The sequence below is a fragment of the Xiphophorus couchianus genome, chromosome 13 (assembly GCF_001444195.1).
Source record: "Xiphophorus couchianus chromosome 13, X_couchianus-1.0, whole genome shotgun sequence".
Classification (NCBI taxonomy): domain Eukaryota; kingdom Metazoa; phylum Chordata; class Actinopteri; order Cyprinodontiformes; family Poeciliidae; genus Xiphophorus; species Xiphophorus couchianus.
Genome location: NC_040240.1, coordinates 8,255,603 through 8,274,694, shown reverse-complemented (window position 1 = coordinate 8,274,694; position 19,092 = coordinate 8,255,603). Strand labels below are relative to the sequence as shown.

General features: G+C 41.9%; 2 protein-coding genes across 7 annotated transcripts in view; one reads left to right on the top strand and one right to left on the bottom strand.

Moving 5' to 3' along the window:
* Positions 1–14,018, top strand: part of tax1bp1a (Tax1 (human T-cell leukemia virus type I) binding protein 1a) — a 28,013-nt gene extending 13,995 nt beyond the window's left edge. For 3 of the 5 annotated variants that reach the window (XM_028035709.1, XM_028035710.1, XM_028035711.1), the window contains 11 exons: positions 449–597; positions 1,603–1,693; positions 1,793–1,978; positions 2,918–3,454; positions 3,572–3,644; positions 4,305–4,789; positions 6,831–6,917; positions 10,269–10,455; positions 10,538–10,746; positions 11,111–11,193; positions 12,626–14,018. In XM_028035709.1, coding sequence (XP_027891510.1) covers positions 449–597; positions 1,603–1,693; positions 1,793–1,978; positions 2,918–3,454; positions 3,572–3,644; positions 4,305–4,789; positions 6,831–6,917; positions 10,269–10,455; positions 10,538–10,746; positions 11,111–11,193; positions 12,626–12,836 — 2,298 coding nt within the window. In that variant the 3' untranslated portion in view covers positions 12,837–14,018. The remainder of the gene's footprint in view (positions 1–448; positions 598–1,602; positions 1,694–1,792; positions 1,979–2,917; positions 3,455–3,571; positions 3,645–4,304; positions 4,790–6,830; positions 6,918–10,268; positions 10,456–10,537; positions 10,747–11,110; positions 11,194–12,625) is intronic. The other 2 variants (XM_028035713.1, XM_028035712.1) reach the window with 2 other exon arrangements.
* Positions 14,019–14,942: 924 nt separating this feature from the next.
* jazf1a (JAZF zinc finger 1a) overlaps positions 14,943–19,092 on the bottom strand; it is a 37,561-nt gene continuing 33,411 nt past the window's right edge. For both annotated transcript variants that reach the window (XM_028035729.1, XM_028035728.1), the window contains one exon: positions 14,943–18,587. In XM_028035729.1, the coding sequence (XP_027891530.1) occupies positions 18,411–18,587 (177 nt within the window). In that variant the 3' untranslated portion in view covers positions 14,943–18,410. The remainder of the gene's footprint in view (positions 18,588–19,092) is intronic.

Here is a 19,092-nt window from a genome sequence, read left to right as displayed (position 1 = left end):
CACAACTCTTTAGATCTCTATACCATCTATAATTAGAATTTTTATCAGAAAGTTTGCTTGTTAAATTCACTCTGAAAAACACTGTCAAATCACCGAAGGTAAATTGTGCTTTGCAAAGTCTCTATTTTGATTTGAATTGTCCAGTCCAGACACAGCATTATGGATTTTAAAATAGGGCCCATCTAAGGGCAAGAAAAATTGTGAAATAGCACTTTAACACCCAGCCAAATTTAAAAGCTAATTAAATCAATGTGTAAACCTCTGAAAAAAATCTGGAGTTTTGATTCAGGAAAATTTTGTTTTGGCCTAAAGCCTGGGTATATCAGAATGTTGAAAACCTGTAATTTACTAGATATTTGTTAATATTTAATTAGCATGGAAAATTTCACCACGTTAAGTTGAAGCCGCTGTATCAGCTGCTCTGATTGGCCGCCTCTTTGCCCCCCAGGAGCTGCTGCGCTCTTCGCAGGGACTCTCCGACGAGAGGGAAGAAGTACGGAGGAGGCTGACGGAGGCCAAAGACCGAGTCCGGCTGCTGGAGGAGGACCTGCTGGGAGTCACCCAGAGGGGCCTTCAGAAGGAGACTGAGCTGGACTGGTGAGGCCAGAATCCTTATATGGAACCACCTAGCTTAGAGACGAACACACTGTACAGATATGAATGGTGAAAGAACCAATTCTGTCAAAATGATTCGAGTACAGTCCGTGGAAGAACTACAGCAGCTCGACTATGTTATGTTGCAAGCGTGGCTTACGTATGCTAGGCCTGGACGATAAATAGCAAATTATCGACTCATGTCGGCATTTTAGGTGTTTATAAATATCTTTTATTTAGACGTCGCGGTACGTGTATCGTCTATCAGTCACGTGACTGCACCCCATCCAATCAGTAGCAAGAAGCGAAAAAGAGACAAGAAAATGTGGAAAAATGTAAATGTCGAAGCCGCGGCCATACAGTTGATCGAGATAAGACTGCATGGGAGCAGCCTGAAAATGTGACGTGAGTTTTTATTTTGAAAAGTAAGCGCGAGGGGAGCACGGCTTAACCCTTCCGCAGTATGAGCGCGAGCTGCGCGACAATCAGAAGGAGTGCGGAAAATGTCGTGGTCGGCTTGTGGAGACCCCCCATCTCTGTAGACCTCGGGAGGGTTAAGTTAATGAAATAAGCGCCATGACACAAGAGGTCTCATTTCCCCTAAAAAGGTTGCGTCATCAATCGTTTGGTAATATATTGAGTTCAATTAGGACTTTGGAAGTGAAGTTATTTTATACTTCTAAACTTGTTCAGTTGTGCTTATTTGTTCAATAACTCTTAACTAAAAGTACGTGTTTTCTTCATTTATTTGCAGACGCTATAGTTTTAAAATCATTAAATGCCAATAAAAATAATTGCGAAAAACCGCAATTACTGTGAAGTATTTATGCTGGCCTATCACATTCCTTACTTCTGGAGGGGGAGTAGATGGTTGGTGTTATTGTTCATTTGTTGTTATGCAGGTGAACTGCTCAATATATCATGACATTGACTCTAGACCATATCGTCCAGCCTTAGTATGTTCTGTACAATGATATTAATACTACAGAGACTTTTTTTCTAATGCAGTCTGCGAGACCGTTTGAAGAAGCTGACAGCAGAGCGAGACACCCTAGAGAGCCAGCTGAAGAATGAGAAGGATGAGAGAGATCTTTATAAGGTGAAAAAAAAAAAAAACATTTCACATCATGAAGCTATGGAGGCGTTTGTTTCCGTCTCCGGTCTGAACGTTTCTCTTCTGCTTCGGGACCCGCGACAGGCTCACCTGCGCAGCACCGAGCTGGTGAACACCAAGCTGAGCGCCGAGCTGCAGATGCTGAAGGCGGTGGAGCTGAACAGGGAGGTGACCATCGCTCAATTCCAAGAGGAGCTGGAGAGGCTGAGGGCCTGCGTCGCCCAGCGAGACAGTCTGGAGAGGGAGCTGCTGGAGCACAGACATGACAAGGTCTCACACTGCAGGGCGTGAAAACAGGACTAAAATGTGACACAAGCTGCCATTTCGGCTTAGGGCCGTCAACATTAACACATGCGATTAATCTGAAAATGTTAACCTGTTGATATTGCACAACGCAGATTAATCAAACTATTATTTTGACCTAAAAGCCTCTGTCCCACGAAGGGTTTCCGAGATCACAGCAGTTCGCTGTGGACTTGACACACAGGGGGCAACAAACGACAGCGAAAGATGAACGTTTTATGCGACAGCAGACAGCAACAGAGGTCGCACATTTTTCAGCTTTCTTGTGTTGCATACAGTTGCACGTATAAGCTTGAAATTTCTCATGCACAAATTACGCCGGTCGCTCAGCTGGATGAGGACAACGATTGTCACCTCATCACGCAAGCTCCATAGGAATGCAGAGGGACATTTCTAAGATTACTGATCAAAACAAAATTGTGTCCTATAAACCTTCCTAAGTATAAAACCTAGAAAACTGACTATCTTTTAGATTTTGATAACATTCATACAGTTACTGTTTTTCATAAGGGCTATATGGGCAGTTGCCCAGGGTGCCATCACAAAGGGTGGGAAACCCAAAAACTAGAGAATAAAATGTATCTCATCTGTCAGTGGTTCCCCGAACAAGTTTGTTACTACTTGTGTGTGTGCGTGTGTAGTGGAGTAAGTTTCCCTTAGTTGCTGTTGATTACTGGGAGACTACATTACCTCCATTCTGCAGCAACAACAAAAAAGATAATTGCTTACATTTCAGTTTGTTGGAATGCAGCAGGAGGAGAGGCTTGCCCACAACCCCATTCTTGCAAGAACCACAACATATTTGTACATATTTATATTTCAAGTTCACAAAGTTAGGCACAGTGATTAATTGTGAATAGACTGCAATTAATCTGATTAACACTAATATTTCTTTTACACGTTTAGGCAGAGCTCGGCCGCCTACGCGAGCAGCTCCGTCAGGCCGAGGAGCAGCTGCAGGCGTCCCGACAGCAGGCCGCCCTGCTCGCCTCCGAGTTGCGGGACTCGGCCGGCGCCCGTGACCACACCATGACCGAGTTGTACCGCGCCCGCATCGAGGCCGACAAGCTCCGGGCCAGTCTGGCCGACGCTCAGGCCGAGTGCCAGCGCATGGAGACCCAGCTGGACCGGATGAGGAGCACCGCTCGCAAGGAGGTGGTCGGTGCCCCCACGGCTCGGGATTGTTACTTTCACGCTCGATCTGGATCAAATGCGAAGCGCACATCACCGATCTCGTCTTTTGCATCCCAGGGCGTCGGAACGAGCGGTGACGGCGTAGCGGTGGTGTCGGAGGCGGAGGCGGAGCTTCAGAGGGAGGTGGAGGAGCTGAAGCTGCGCCTCCACATGGCTGCCGAGCACTACAAGGAGAAGTACCGGGAGTGTCAGCGCCTCCGCAGGCAGGTGGCCAAGCTCAGTACTGCGGAGTCACAAGGTGTTATTATGGTGTGTTTAAAAGCCATAAAAAAAAAACAACAACACACACACAGAGAACAGCCAGCCTGCTTCACTGACCGCCTCCCCTTAAATCTTAAATCAACAGTTCATTTTGTTTCATTGCAGGAGTCAAAGAAAAACGTGTCCACAGAGACGACTCAGGAGCCCCTGGTTTCCAGTCCGGAGTCTCCGACTGAGGGTACCACTGCTACACACACCAAAACACACACACCCACGCACACACACCTACACACACACAGAGGCTTATATTGCCTTGTAAAAGCATTCAAACCCCTTAAACTTTTTCACATTGTGTCACATTACAACCAGAGAGCTCAGCGTGTTTTATTGGAAATCCAGATGAAAGAGCAACCCGAAGAAATGCGTAATTATGAGGTGGATAACATTTTTACATGGATTTTTAAAATATTTTACAGATAAAAACATGCACACTTGTATTCAGACCCCTTTTACGTTTAAATAAAATTTGATGCAGTTTCCTCTAGAACTCATAGAGTGAATTATTTTTGATTTTTAGGTACAGATTCACCTGACAGTGGGCAGCCCAGGTGGGAAAATTTGTCAATACAATTTGAATTCTATGGAAAAGTATAGCTGTCATCCTCACTTTGAAGCCTGGTGGTAGCAGCACCATCCTGTGTTGATGTTTTTTTTTTCTAATTTTGTTGCAACAGATGCTTAGAAGTTCTTTTTATCTTATGGTTATGATTAACTAACAACAGAATGTGTTGAGATTTATGATTCTTTTGTGGATTGATGGCAAACACCTCAGTCTACCTAACTTACTCAGCAGTGTCTTTCCTTATATTATGTATTAAACCAGTTGTTTTTAATGCAGGAAATCCTACTTGTGCAATTCTACAAGAAGCAGCAGACATGACAATCACTCCTGAAGTAAAAAACGAACAATCCACATTTGCCAAGGCCTACAGTGGCACAGATGTGGAGGAAAAACAGGTGGAGACGTCTCCGATGGAGTCCACGGCGGCGGCTGGAAGAGATGACACGGTAAAAGATGGCGAAGAGGAGGAGAAGAAGAAGAAGAAGGAGAACCTGCCCGAGGAGAGCCTGAAGATGGCGAGCTGGGTGGAGGTGAGCGACGAGAGGTTGCGGGCCGAGGAGCGGAGCGAGGCGGACACGAGGGCCAGCGCGGAGGGCCGGGAGCCGCTGGAGGCGGAGGGGAGGAGCACCGCGGAGGCGGAGAAGGAGCAGACACGCTCGGTGGAGGCGGAGCTGGCCGTGATGGAGGAGAAGTGGAGGGAGCAGTGCGTGATCAACGACACGCTAAAACAGCGTCTGGCCGATGAGGAGGGACGATTCAGAGTGAGACAGGAGCACACAGCATCGCTCTTATTTTCCTTCCGTTTGTCTCAAATAGTTCAGGTTATTAACACAGCAGCAAATCCAAACAAACTGGTACATATGTGGTAATCTGCAATCTAATTCAGGTCATTCCAAACTCTTCCAGTGTAATCAAACAACCCAGAGTGAATTGGTAAACTGATTGAGTCGAGTTGTTGACTTTGTGTTACATCATTATTGGTCCCCAGAAAATCAAGAAAGGCCCAAATAACCAGACCAGGAGTCTGAAAACTTTTCCATCGTAGAAGCCATAGTTGCCTCGAGTCCAGCTAATTAAGAATTGTATGGAGCTGAAAATGTTGCAAGACCTTTTAAAAGAAATGGCAACTTGCATTTTTTAATAAAGGCTACTTTAGGACATTTTTGAATATCCCCATTTTTGTTTTTAGATTTTACAATAAAGAAAGACATAAAACCTTTTCAGAAAAGAAGATGGATATGTTTCTCTCTGTGGGATGTTGAAACTTATTGAAAATGGGGGAAAAAGTAATTAAGTAAATTGATGACAAAAAAAATAGATCTAAAACAATACGACTGGTATTTTTAGTGTCATAAAAACATATTACATGAAAAAGTCTCATTAAATTTATAACTAAAGCAATTTATCATTTTAACCCAGAATTATTAAGCTATAAAAAATACAATCAACTTGAAATGTAAAGTGTAAATACAAAAAAGGGTCCAAGTTGGATTTGTTTTAAAGGAGTTGTTAGGCTCACCAATCATTATACAGATGGAAATTTTGTTAGAGCAATTAATTCATAAACTTTTATTTTATTCTTCTTCTCAACTGAATCATTTATTAAATTCAACGATTTTTCAACATCTTTTCTTTGAGATTATACCGATGAATTTATTTTGAGGTCTTCAACCTCAAAATTTCTGTGTTTCTAACTAATATGAACGAGGTGGCTTTCCTTCATCTTTGCATCTAAATGATTTTGAAAATATAAACGTCTCATCCTTTTTCCACTTTAATCCCAGTCTTTGCTTTCGCACTAGTTTGCGTGGCACGTTTGCAGATTATCGAACGGGGCTCTCTTCTCTTTCGTCTGACTGGCACTTACTCTTGGTGAGTGAGTGTGTGTTTATCCAGGCGGTAAATATAGCTCTCCCTTCACTTTGATATAGCTCCTTTGCTGAGGTGATCGCCCTGGGCCCTGGGTTGTTCTTAATGGCCCCAGGAGTCCGAACAGAGCGAGAGCAGAAGAAGAGACAGTCCGCCTCAGAACGCTGTGCTTTATGGCTGTTTACATGAGTCAGCCAGAGGATGGAGACAGGGGGAGAGGAATACACAGAGAAACGAAAAGACACGCGTGTGGGGGTGATACGCCGTAAATTCAAGAAAGGGGGGCAGAACAAGAAAAGACAAAAGGAGATGAAAGAGCATTTAAAGGGAGGAGCCAAAGAAGCAGACAGAATTTAAGGGTGATGAAATCAGGACAGACAGATAGACACAAGGCAGAAAAAAGACCCGTGAGAGCAGCAGCGGGATGATCTGAGACCTTTGAAATGGGGTGAAATAAGAGGAGAGCAAGCAGCAAGCGATGTAAACTATCCCACAGGGTCGGTTCTGTTAGAAAGTGAGGGATTTATGACGATCTCCCTGACCCGCTTCCATCTTCCCCAGAGTGCATGTCTGCTTTCTTTGGCCGTACTTGTGGGTTTTTACAGTAGGCCCCAACGCACTTGACAACACTCCAGGGTAAACACGAGGCGAATGTCGTGCACTATTACTCACCTGCTCGCTGGCAGGTGTCCTCGCTCAGCGGTTGACACAAACTGGAAGTGTGACAAAATGTTCTTATCTAGCAGAAAGTGTTCCTGCAAGGAATTTTATTCAGCGTTCAGAACATTGAAAGAATGCCTTATTAGACACCACAGGGTGGTGTCGTTTTGTGGTGACCTTGAAGTGATTTTACGGTGTCTGTCTGTCTGTGTGTGTGTGTGTGTGTGTGTGTGTGTGTGTGTGTGCGTGCGTGTGTGTGTGTGCTGTTGCTAGGTGCAGATGGCGGAGCGAGCCATCGAGGTGTCCGAGCTGAAACAGAACCTCGCCCAGGCTCTTAAAGACAAGGAGCAGCTGCAGGAGGTAAAACGGCACCAGGACAAGCCAGTATGTTGGTTCTGTTTAGTTCTGAGCTGCTATTGGTTCTTCTTCTGGTTTTGTGTTTTGTAACATAGCAACAAACGGCAAATAGCAATAGATAATATGAAGAGTTTATGTCACACGCAAACACAAAGTAAACTCAAACTCACTGAACGGAAAGCTGGATCAGTTTTCAAGTCTGGCTGCTGATTCTTAATGTGATTTAGATCTGGCCATTATAGAACATTATCCTACTTTAACCTAAACCATTCCTTCTCAGCTCTGGCTATATGTTGAGGGGTTTTGTCTGGGTATTCGTCATTTGCCCCCCCTCACACTTTGTAGTTTTGTTTTTTTGTACTTTTCAGGTACAAAATTGTCCTTTCTTTATGTTTTACCGACTTTGACGATTAACAGTTAAAAGTAGAGGTGTAAGGGCAAAATCGATTTCATATATCATCCGAATCTTCTGTCTTTGAAGATGACATTTTTGGAAAATCTGGAATTTTTTTTCCTCCATTGCACCATGGGTTTCCAGAGTCCAGAGTGATATTAGCCAAGAGTGACCATCTTGTTCGTCTGATTATTTCTTTCCGACTTTGAAGTCAAGTCGATTCACAGAAGAAATTCTTGAAATAAAAGCCGTTTTTAAAAGATATGTTCTGTCATTGGTAATGTTTTTAAGGGAAAAAAAAGATTAAATTTGTAAATAGATTAAATATGTAAATCAGATTTGGTTTAAAAACATGAGATTTTATTCATAAGGCATATCGCTCATATCCGGATAATGCATGATTTGGTACCAATCTGATACCACGTTAATATAATAAATAATCATAATTTATATATCATGAGACTTCTGAACTTTCGGTGCTTTGTGGTTTTCCTATGAATTATCTAGTTAAAGCCTAGGACAGAATTTTTATCACGTTTTTAGGCGTTTCTGTTTATTAAACAGAAACAACAGAAAAACAAAGCAAATTGTACACATTTGACAGCAATATCAAAACCTTCGTTTTTACAGTAGAGTAAAAAAAACATACAAAAATTACATTTCACTGACTATGAATCTGAAACTAAATGATTGATTTTACCACAGTGGTATTGAACCAATACTCAAACCGACTTGGTATCAATATTAGCAATATTGTGGATCGATCGGCGCCTGTACTTTGAAGTATTTGTCTAGAATCGGCTAATTTTTCTGGCTTCATCTGGGGTTGTATTCTGTCATATTTTGTAAGTGTCAACAGGCCTAAAGCGGATAGAAGTTTTCAGGTAATTACAGACAATTTCAAAACTTTGCACATTAGATTTTTATCTTCTCAATTCATGGCAATACTTAACAATAAAATGGCTTCCATAAATAATGTTGGTACAGACTAGCGAAGAGACATATTGATCTGCTGCTAGGTTACTCTCCGCTACCATCTCAAGTCTTTTGCCGTCTTCAACAGTTTTTGTTTTTTGGTTTTTTCGCCTATCTCTCCCATAGAGAGAGATAGGCATGATGCTGTTGCTGTCGCCGTGCATTGCATTGACGTGGGCTCTCTAGTAAAAATGATCTCTTTCAATCATGCGACCATTTTTGTGCTTCGTCTGACTTTCTGCTCCATTGATCCCCTCCAACCCCCCTTCAAACCTCGCCAGCCATCCACTAATTTATACAGCTACTCCTGCCTCTTTCGCCCGCCGGTACAGTTCCATTAGACAGTGCAAATGCCACGTTACGTGTCTGTTTCACCTTCCCAACCCTGGTTTAAATGTTAAACTTGATAGCAGCGCGCTAATGAAGTCATCAGGAGAGGAGGTCAGGAAGGATTTTTAAAAGCCAAGAAAGTGAGGAGGCGCCGGATGGCAGCGAGAGCCAGAGCAGAGAAAGGAGCCAGACTGTGACACCCATTACAGTAATGAGTAGGATACTAATGCTCCTGCTTCAGATATGATCACAAAGGGCAAAAACAGTGTTTAGGGAAAGTGAACTATAAATTCAAAGTGTATCTGTTTCTTCCATTTTTTTTTTCTTTTACTTTTAACCAAAAGCTGAAAATGGGTTTTGATCAGGCTTCTGTTTATGTATAAACCTGCGTGATCTTGCAAAAAAAGAGATGAAATGTAATGTGGACAGCTAAGAGAAAACAAGAAAGTAAAGTAAGTGGAATAAATTTCCTTTTGTGTTGAGAATTTAAAACGCATAAAAAGGAAACTTAGATTACAACTACAGACTTTTTTTTTATTGGGATTTTATGTGATAGGCCAACCCAAAGCAGTGGAGAACTGTAAAATGAAGGGAAAGTGATGCACGGCTGTTAATTCTGTTTTGAATAATGAATATTTAAAAAGAATTACTTTGATACAGCCCAACACAGTTCCACTCACAAACATGCATGCAGTCTTGCATATGAGAGCAAATTTTACTGGACAATAAATTGTCCCGGTATTTATTGCGATGAACGATAATATTGTTGCCAGGAGACCATTTTCAAGAAATGTAGTTATATCTGTCATGATTTGTGCGGTGGAGAGGTGGTGAGGCAGACGCACCACCACCTCATCATGGTAGTTTAATGATGAAAAAAAGTCCAGCAGCACCGGTGAACTGATTAAACTAAGCTCAAAGCTGGTAGCAACTGGAAAACAACTGAACCAAAAAAACGACAGACTCGACAGCAGACAAGCCAAAGGAGACGAGGACCCGACAGAGACACAGAGACAACAGGTGGCATTAAATACACAGAGGGTAATCACTGAACGAGACACACCTGGGAACACTCAAGGGGTAGACAGGGCAGCATGGAGACTCAAAAGACACAGAAACCCCAAATAAACACACAGAGAAAACCCAAATCCTTACAATAACCGCATAATGATGCAAGACCAATAATCTTTAATTTTATAAAGAACACTTTAAATGTCTGAAATAAAACACAACAACCAAAATCAATGAAATAAAGAACACTTATAAAACATTAATAAAATTGATTATGATGTCTCAGGGAGCCAGGGGTGTCCAAAGTGTGGTCCGAGGTTCTTTCCTGGCCCTTGCAACAACTTAGTGTGGCCCCCGCCTGCAATTCAAGCCACCATTTTGATTATTTTTTTTGTAATGAGAATTTCACTGACGAATGTAATTCTTCTGTAACAGAAACTGCGAGGCACAAAGTGTTTCTCTTTTAACAGCCGTGCGTTCTTTTCATTTTAATTTCATAGTAAGTAGGGCTGTAAACATCCATCAACGTTTTGCACAAAAATAAGACTGGAGCACGTTAATTCATTTATTAAACTTTGATTCATTTCTGATTTCATGATTTCATTTATTAAACCCCCACTGCCTGGATGATTTCTCCTGCCCAGGAACTCCAGCTTTACAAATCCAGACAGAGGGAGCAGGAGGCCGGCGTCCAGGGGGCCGAGGCCAAGCAGCCCATGGTGCTACGCTACCCACTCCCCTACCCACAGGACCCCTCCCCACCACCACTCGTCCCACAGAGGCCTGCGGAGCTGCAGTACGGCAATCCTTACTCCACCGACACATCTAAAGGTAAGACAGAGGGAAACTGCACCTCCTCCTCTTCCACGCTGCGGCTTGGACTATAACACCTCCATTTTCTCCCACAATGTAGACCAGGCGGACGTCGTCTTGTCCCCTGAGCACCTTTCCCGTCCTCCACCCGAAGCGCCGCTGTGCACCGCTCCCTGCGCACCTCCGGCGTCTCCACCCAGCCCCGGTCCGGGAGCTCCAGGCTGGGACCAGGAGGTAGTCTGCATCCAGCCGTCCCGCAGCACCACTCCCCCGGAGAACATGGAGGCTCCAGCAGAGGAGGCGCAAAAAGTACGAGGTTTTCAGCTTTGGGTTTGTATCTCAAACGCAGTATATTTTACATGGCAACAAGCTAAAGAACATCATTTCTCACAGCGTTAATTTCAGCTACATGAATGTTTAATGTCCGACCTTTGCCCTCCCGTCGTAATTCCGCTGCCCATCTCTGTTTCTGGAGGGCTTCTCCATCGCTCACAGAGGGGAAAATACAGCCCTCTCTTAAAAAGCCCAGCATTAAGTTCATTTGCATTAAGCCGTAATTAATGTCGCTCCCAAAGAGCTTGGGAGAAAGATTAATGAAGAGAGGCTGGACCTCGTTTTAAATGCGCCACCATTTTTTTTTGTGTGTGTGTGTGTGTTTGCTTGTGTGTTGAAGGTGTGTGACAGACCTCAGCAGCCGTGTGACCATCAGTCCAGCAGACGCAGTGAAGTGAGGAGCAGCTTCTGCTTTGACTCAAGGTAACAAAAACCACGGTAAAAGAAGAAAAGAGGAATATTGATAATAATAAATGTACTCTGGTAAAAGTACCGCACTAGCATTTTTACTTGAGTAAAAGTAAGTATTTGCATTTAAAATTACTTAAAATTTTGAAAGTAAAAGCACTTGTTGAATGCATTCCATAATGCAATGTTCTAGAATATTATTAGGTGTGCCTACTGTATGTATATTTCTTTTAATACATCTATAATGTTGGGCCATTTCAATGAACAAACATGTAGATAATGCATGTTTTTATTTTGTTTACCCTCTGTGACACAGAGTTTTCATTTGGACTTGTGATTTTGTGCATTAGAATTTCAAGGACGACCTGCAGAGTTTAATGTCATTATGCAAAATAAAAAAGAGGAGCGATTATACCTTTGAAAGTTTTGATTTCACACAAAGCAAAACCAATGTCTTGTTTGAACGGCAGTAAACACATTCAAGTAAATCGTATTTAAATTCTCTGACACAGTTTTCAAAACTGGGACACGTCAGTCACTTTTTGAACCTGTTAACTCAAATAAGTCATTGATTTCTTTCATGCCAACAAACAAATAAGGAAAAAAATCACAATGTGACGTGAACGTAACATGTAGCGCAACATATTATAGAAATGTAGCGCAGTAAAAATTGAAAACGCCCATGATTAAATCTACTAAAAGAGGCAGTATTATGTGTTTTCCAGGCACGTAGCACCATTTTATAGCATAATCAAGTAATTATGTTAAATTTTACTAACTAATTTAAGGCCTTGAAATTGGGCCTCTGTCTCTTTAAAAACTGCTGCTATTTCTGAATCTCTGCATTTACAAAGTCATCACAACATCGCTCCTCATAAACCCTTTCACAAGGTTTTTTTTACCAGCGTTGGACTGAGAAGTAGATAGTATAATGAGCTCAGCAGATGCTCAGTTCCACTAGGTGTTTGCTAATTGCTGCTGGCTAGTCTGAAGGAGCTTAGTGGGGGAGTCACAGGGGAGGACTGCTTTGTAAGGCGAAGGCTAGAAACTGCTGCTCAGAGGTGGAAAAAATGAGGAAATGCACCTTCGGTACCTCCAACCGTTTTGCACAGCTGAGTGGTTGCCATGGGAGATTAAAGGATTTCTCAAACATGCATGAAAGAATCTCCAAATGAGGGAATAACATTGTAACGTGATGTAAACCTCAAAAACGTCAATTTTACTCAACACCTCCCCTTTAAGTAAAATAGAGAAACATGAAAAATGTACTGAAGTACAGCAACAAAGTACTTGTATTTCACTACACCACTCCACTGTGACTATACCTTTTTCTCGAACGTCTTCATGCTGAGAATATTTTGTTCAACAGGCGATGAGTTTTTAGTTTTCCATTTCCAATTTTTGAGATGATGCCTTTTCTTTTTTTTCTTCTCCCCTCCGTCTGCAGCACGGACGTCCACAAGCGCTGCCCGCTGTGCGAAGTGATCTTCCCGCCGCACTTCGAGCAGCGCACCTTCGAGCAGCACGTGGAGAGCCACTGGAAGGTATGCCCCGTCTGCTCCGAGCAGTTCCCCCTCAACTGCCAGCAGCAGCTCTTCGAGAGGCACGTCCTCACGCACTTTGACGGCAACGTCCTCAACTTTGAGCAGATTGAGTGAGGGGCTGAGCGGTGAATTCTGTCACGCCGTGTAGGTACACATATGTTGCCCAGGTATTGCTTTATTTTGTTAATTACGCGATATTTAGCACTTTTTTTACCCCCCTTTTTTTGCGATCTAAATGGTTTGAAAGAATGTAATTGTGACTGGGTAACGGACTGAAAGGTGTGGATCTGCCGAAACATTTATTCAAAAGGAACAGGGAGTGAGGCAGGATTTGGCAGAAGTGTCACGGCTTTTTACTTTTGTTTTCCCCAGTGAAGCACCTTTTAAAGAGCATGTTTATGTTCTGAATCACAAAATTCCCTCCTGTTAACTGAGGTAGTTGTTAAAAAAGTCAAAAGCTGTGGTTTGAGGGGGGAAAAAAATCTAAAAAAAAAAAAAAAAAAAATCTTAGATTTAACTCCAGAGCTAAATCCAAGAAAGTTAATACACCCTCCACGTGTTTCCCTGTCCTTGTAAAAATGTTTAATAAGCTTACGAATCTGGTAAAATGTATCAAAGCAAAAAATAAAGGTGGATTTTTCTAGTTTACGAGAGACTATTTTTCTGCCAAAACAATTATTTATTTTTTTTTTTTTGCAGAAGCATAATGCTAACAGTGTCATGTTTGCCATATTAGCAGCCAAAAGCATCATCTTTCAGTTGAATTTAAAGCTCGACAAAAGTGTACATGCAGAGTGAGACACTTGAATGTGTAAAGATTCTCTTGTTTTTTTTCCCTGTTGAGTGTTTTGCAAAGATGTCAGATTGTCGGAACAAAAAAAAGGAAGAAAAAACAAAAGCAACACTACGTTCTCCCGGACTCCACTAAATAAGGCTTTATTCCGAATGTACTGTATATAGAAGACTGGTGGCGATTTACCGTCGTCAAGCTGTCGCCCTTCGTCATCTTCCTTAATGAAACGACAGGATGGGGGACGTTTCACTTCCTGTTGTGCACTTTCTCGCAGGTCAATCACAAAGCAGCGGTGGCGGATGTTTCTGGCCAATAGACACTTTAATTGAGTTTTTTTTTTTTTTTTAAGCTTAGAACTGTGAAGAGGTCGCGGCTTTGTGTGCAGGTCTGTTTGCCCTCATGTCATTTAAATGTGTGTTTTGAGCTTCGTGTCTCTTAATTTCTTGTTACGGCAGTGTTAACAGTGTTGCATCCACGCTTCACAAACTATAATGCCTTGCAAAAAAAAAAAAAAAAGTAACTCACTCACCTTAAACTTTTCCACATTTTGCACAAACTTTAATGTATTTTTGGGGGGGGATTTTTTGTGATTAATAAAAAAGTAGCGCATAATTGTGAAGTGGAAAGAAAATAGTATTTTCCTTCCTTCAGTGAACACTGGACTGAAGAGTTGTGGGAACGAATGCAAAAACCAAGTCAGGATTTTATGGACGCACCGATATGAAAAATTTGGGCCGATGTCGATATCCAATATTTATGCTGCTGTAATGCATCACATGACTGGACAAATACAACATGGCCAACCTCCTCATGAAACAAACGGTAAATCTAAATAAACATCAGCTGCTAATATCAGCCCAGTTTATCTTATCGGACCGATACTTCAACAAAAAATGACTAGCATCAGCCGACACAGTTGTTGATGCATCCCCAGTAGTATCACAATCATGTATTTTCCCAGTAGGTATAAAATTTCCTCAGCATGATGCTGACACCACCATGTTTCACCATGGGGGACGGTGTGTTGTGGGGGAATCTGTTTTCCATGCAGGTCGAAACGTTGAAGTTTTGTCTCTTCTGACCGGATCATTTTCTGAACGTAATTTAGGGGTAGCAAAGTAAATGGGGCTGTACATAAATGCTGCAATTCTGCTCTGCCTTGCGTTGGTCGATCACTTAAAATCCCCAAAAATGACATAAAAAAAAATAAAAAATACACCTAGTTTACTGTTGCGATGTGAGCAGGTCCAAGGAGTGCGGCCCCCTTTTTGTGTACGTCTCATGTCCCAACGCTAATCTCATGTGAGAATGTCTGGAAATTAGTGTAAGTGGAAAAGATCTTTAAGAATAAATTACGCTTGTCTAAATGAACGTGACTGTTGCTGCTTTTCTTTATTCGGGGAAGCAAGAAGCGAATGAGTTGGAGCTGTGGGGGATTTTCACTTTATTTTGCTGTTTTTTTTCAGTCATTTACATTGAAGCAGCTTGTTTTTTATATATATATATGTATATATATAGAAAGACAGTTTGACATCACCTACAACTTATTCTTCCTCAGAACCTGTTTAAACCTCCCATACAAAAGGGAAACATTGGTCTCCATGTTACTTACGAAAATATAATTTAAAAGCACTTGACGACAGACACGTGTTACATTACATTCACTGTACATGGTATACTGAACCCCTCCCGAATCCCCTCGTCCTCTTCGGCATACGCCCGTTGCTCTACTTCCTCCAATCTGTCGTTGCAGACTTGTGCTTGGTCGTCCAGCAGCGCACCAAGTGACAGTATATCAGTTAGTATAGGCGGGTGGCGTGACCCGGAGCTGGACCAGAAGAAACTTGCAAACAGGAGGATTTGGAGTGCGTGTCGTTGGAATCCAAGAAGAAGAGAAACGGCTCAAACTCGGAGCCTTGACCGGAATATAAAGTCTGTATGAGAGGAATGACTGAGTCTACATTGCTCAACTCTGGTAATTGAGAGTAAAACATGAGAGAGCGTGACAATCCGGTCCCTTGAGTCGATCTGGCAAAGAAAACGTGAAACACCCGAGCACTGATAAACACACACGTACAGGAACACTTCCCTATGCTGATGAAGATACTGCTTGAAAAACACACACATACAGACGGACTGGAATGCTGCTCTCTACAACACACACACAGACAAGTTGTAGATGATAATCTCTTAAATACAAATGTAACCTCTGTTTCTTTTTTTTTTCTGAAAGCATGCATGAAGACATTCATCCATGCACACTTTGGAGGCGCGATGAACAAGAACAATCGTTGCCACACTTTTGGCGACCTCCACTGTAAAACCGCTATCATAAGCCCCCCCCCCCCATTTCTCCCTCCCGTCAGGCACATGGTATGGTCAATGTTTGGCAGTGGAGAGCTGTTGGCAACGAACAAAAACAAGAAAACAAAAGCTCTTGGCAACTGGAATACATTATATGATGCTCGGCCTGCTTTTCGAGGCTGAGCGAGTGGAGCGGCAGCTCTGGCACTATGAGCGAGGGAAATGCTGAATTTCTCGAGGTGGCGGTCGAAACGCTTCAAACATCGGCCGTGGTCTCTTCCTGATCGACGTTAAAAATAATGTTTTAGAATGTGTAAAACGAAGGAAGAAGAAGAAAAAAAAAAAGATCATCAGCAAATACAGCACACAGAAATCAAGTGCCTCTGATAGCGAAACGGAAAAAGCCTTTAGAGAAATTCAGCTTTTATTGCAGCAGCAGCGCAATTTTATTTTTTTAGCAAAATCCAGTCTTTAATCCGAGTCAGTTCATTCAGTGGGGGACACAAAAACACGTTAGGAGAGAACTACTAACAAAATCCATAATTATTGGCACTCCTACACAATAAATAATGTAGCATTTTCGCAGTTCACACTTCACTGTTTTAAGCTTACTAATGTTGAACTTTTATTTAGTTATTCTTGATTTACTGGGGGTGTAAAAGTAATGACACTATTGGCTACTTTTCAAAATGGGAACGACAAGAGACCATGCCATTTCATGTGGAAATCTCAAAAAGTCAGGAAATGAATGGAAGGCAGCAGCTTTTCTCCTGAACTCACCTACACCCATAATCAAGTCAACTAATGAATCTGGAACTGGACTCAAACTACGGGTGCACCAATAAATCTTCCCCAATTTCCTTAATTTAGGACGATTGGCCAATACTTAGCATGAGAAACTGATCTCATCTACCTCTGCAAAGGTCTGAAAATCAGCCGCTGTCCCACCAGGTTACTTCTGCACATGTGCAGTTAACAATACTTGTCCCACTGTTACCAACTTGGCAACTTTGTTGCTATATTTAGCAACTTTTCAGTCAAAAAAAAAATTGGTAGTGGCCCATAATCCCAGTCAGCTGGTCAAGCTTTTTAAAGATCGGTCATCGGCCGGAAAACTGCAAGCGGTGCACTCTTGATTCAGTGTGCACCGACGCAGCTGTCCGGCGTTCTTTGCAGCTTCTCTCTCTGCCCACTTACTGTCTATTCTACTTTCTTAAAAAAGCAACAAAACAAGTCAGAAAAAAAACTTAAAAGGGGGAAAAAAAACAACTTGGGTGTTATCAAGTCTCCCTAACGACCATTAGGAGGCGTCTACATGCCGACTGGTTTGTTTGAGACTCATCTAGTGGGTCAGATGACAAATCTCTGTGGATCTGGCCTGAAACAATCACTATGGCAACCTTGTTGAGCACATGACATCATAAATAAATATTTCTCAAGTTTCTAAAACTTTTCTCAAAAAGATTTTCTCAAGTAAAATCTAAAACTAGGTTATCAATGGGCCTTTCAACAGGATAATGACCTGGAAAAAGTGAAACATTACTGAAGAAGGGAGGGCAGCACAGCATACAGCGTTGGTGCTAATAAGTGCAGCAAGGATAAGTTTGTAAACAAATATTTCTCAATATGAGATTTTTTTTTTCTTTCCCCACTAAATAACTACTTGGATTAAAAGTTCAGACATGTCTGCATTTGTCTAAGAGATTATGCTGCTGCAAAAGAAGGCTTGGTTACTTGAAGGCTTTCTACCCATCCTTACCAGGGCTGTCCAGGCTGAATGACAATGTGCTGTAAGTATGAACACTTACAGATACACAGAAAAAAAAAAACAACACTACTTCTAAAACACTGGCAAAAAAATATATATATAAAATAAAGCTTCAAAATAAAGTAACTATGAATATGCTCATGAATACTTTTATATTTTTTTTTATGTACACATACATATTTGTCTGTTGCTTATATATCAATATATCTGTTCTAAGTATAACTTAACTCTTGCTCTTAAACTCCCAGAAGTAGCTGTGAAGGCACAGACTTAAGCTCGGCGGGGGACTCTGCAGCGAGCGGACGGGGCGCGTTCGAAACAGCCCGGCTCGCGTTCTTCCTGCTCAGGGACGAGCGGGAGAAAAAAAACAAACTAACAAAATAAAAAAAAATAAAAACCAAAGGGCAGGAGTCGCTCGCGCTTCCTTTTCCCACTACCCTTCCGCTTTTCTTTCGTTTGTGTTTTTGTCTTTTCTTTCTGTTTTTTTTTACAGCTAGCACCTTATGCAAGTAAAACAGTTGAGAAAAAAACATAAAAAATACAAAATGATAGCATATACGAATGTGCAAATGTACATCAATAAAAAAAAAAAAATACTACAAAGATACACAGTTTGTTTTGTTTGTTTTTTTTCCCCAAAAAAATACAAGTGATAATACTTGGATAGGACAAAAGAAGAATGCAAAAATGGATGCAAAAAAAAAAAAAAGTGACAAAATATAAACAACTTAAAGCATGCACTTGATCCTTTAGTGTTTGGGATGGATGGGGAGAGTCAGGACAGGGCTAATGTTTCGGGGTAGCTGACTGGTAGCGCAGGGCTCTAGCCTTGAATCTTGCGGAGGATCTCTGTGGAGACGGGCGGGTGGAAGTTGATGGTGTGGTGCCTCAGGCCCTGCGACGTCTTGTAGCTCTTGCCACAGCGACACTTGAAGGGCTTCCTCACACGGATCTGCGTGCGGTGGCCGTTCTTGGCGTGGTATTTGATGCCGTTCACATTCTGGTCGACAACAAGGATGAGGCAGGAAGGGCACAGAAAGATTTGACCAGTTAGCTTCATTACAAATGAAAACCTGCCTGGCCAAGTTTGCTTTTCTAAGCCAATCGTGTTAATACGAGACTTTAAATCTAAACTGAAATACTACAATATGTGGCTACATTATTACTAATAATAGCTAGATTATTTTAAATCACACACCAAGACTCTGAAGTTGAAATAGAAATGGAAAAGTGGACGTCGTTTCCAGAAATTTGCATGAATAAAAATGGCAGAAGAGTACCATGAATTTGTATTTCCTCATGGAGTTTAGGGTTATGGGCCGAGTCTGACCCGAAGGCGACAGGAAATTATTTGCTTCTGTTGCCCGTGTAATAGGCCCGTAATACAGCACAGAGAAAACCAAACAAAAATGCGTGATATGCTCACCTTCTGAAAATAATAAAAAAGGAGTAATTTTTGCCAAAAGTGATTTTTTTATTTTGTGTAAAGCACCTTTTGGAAAAAA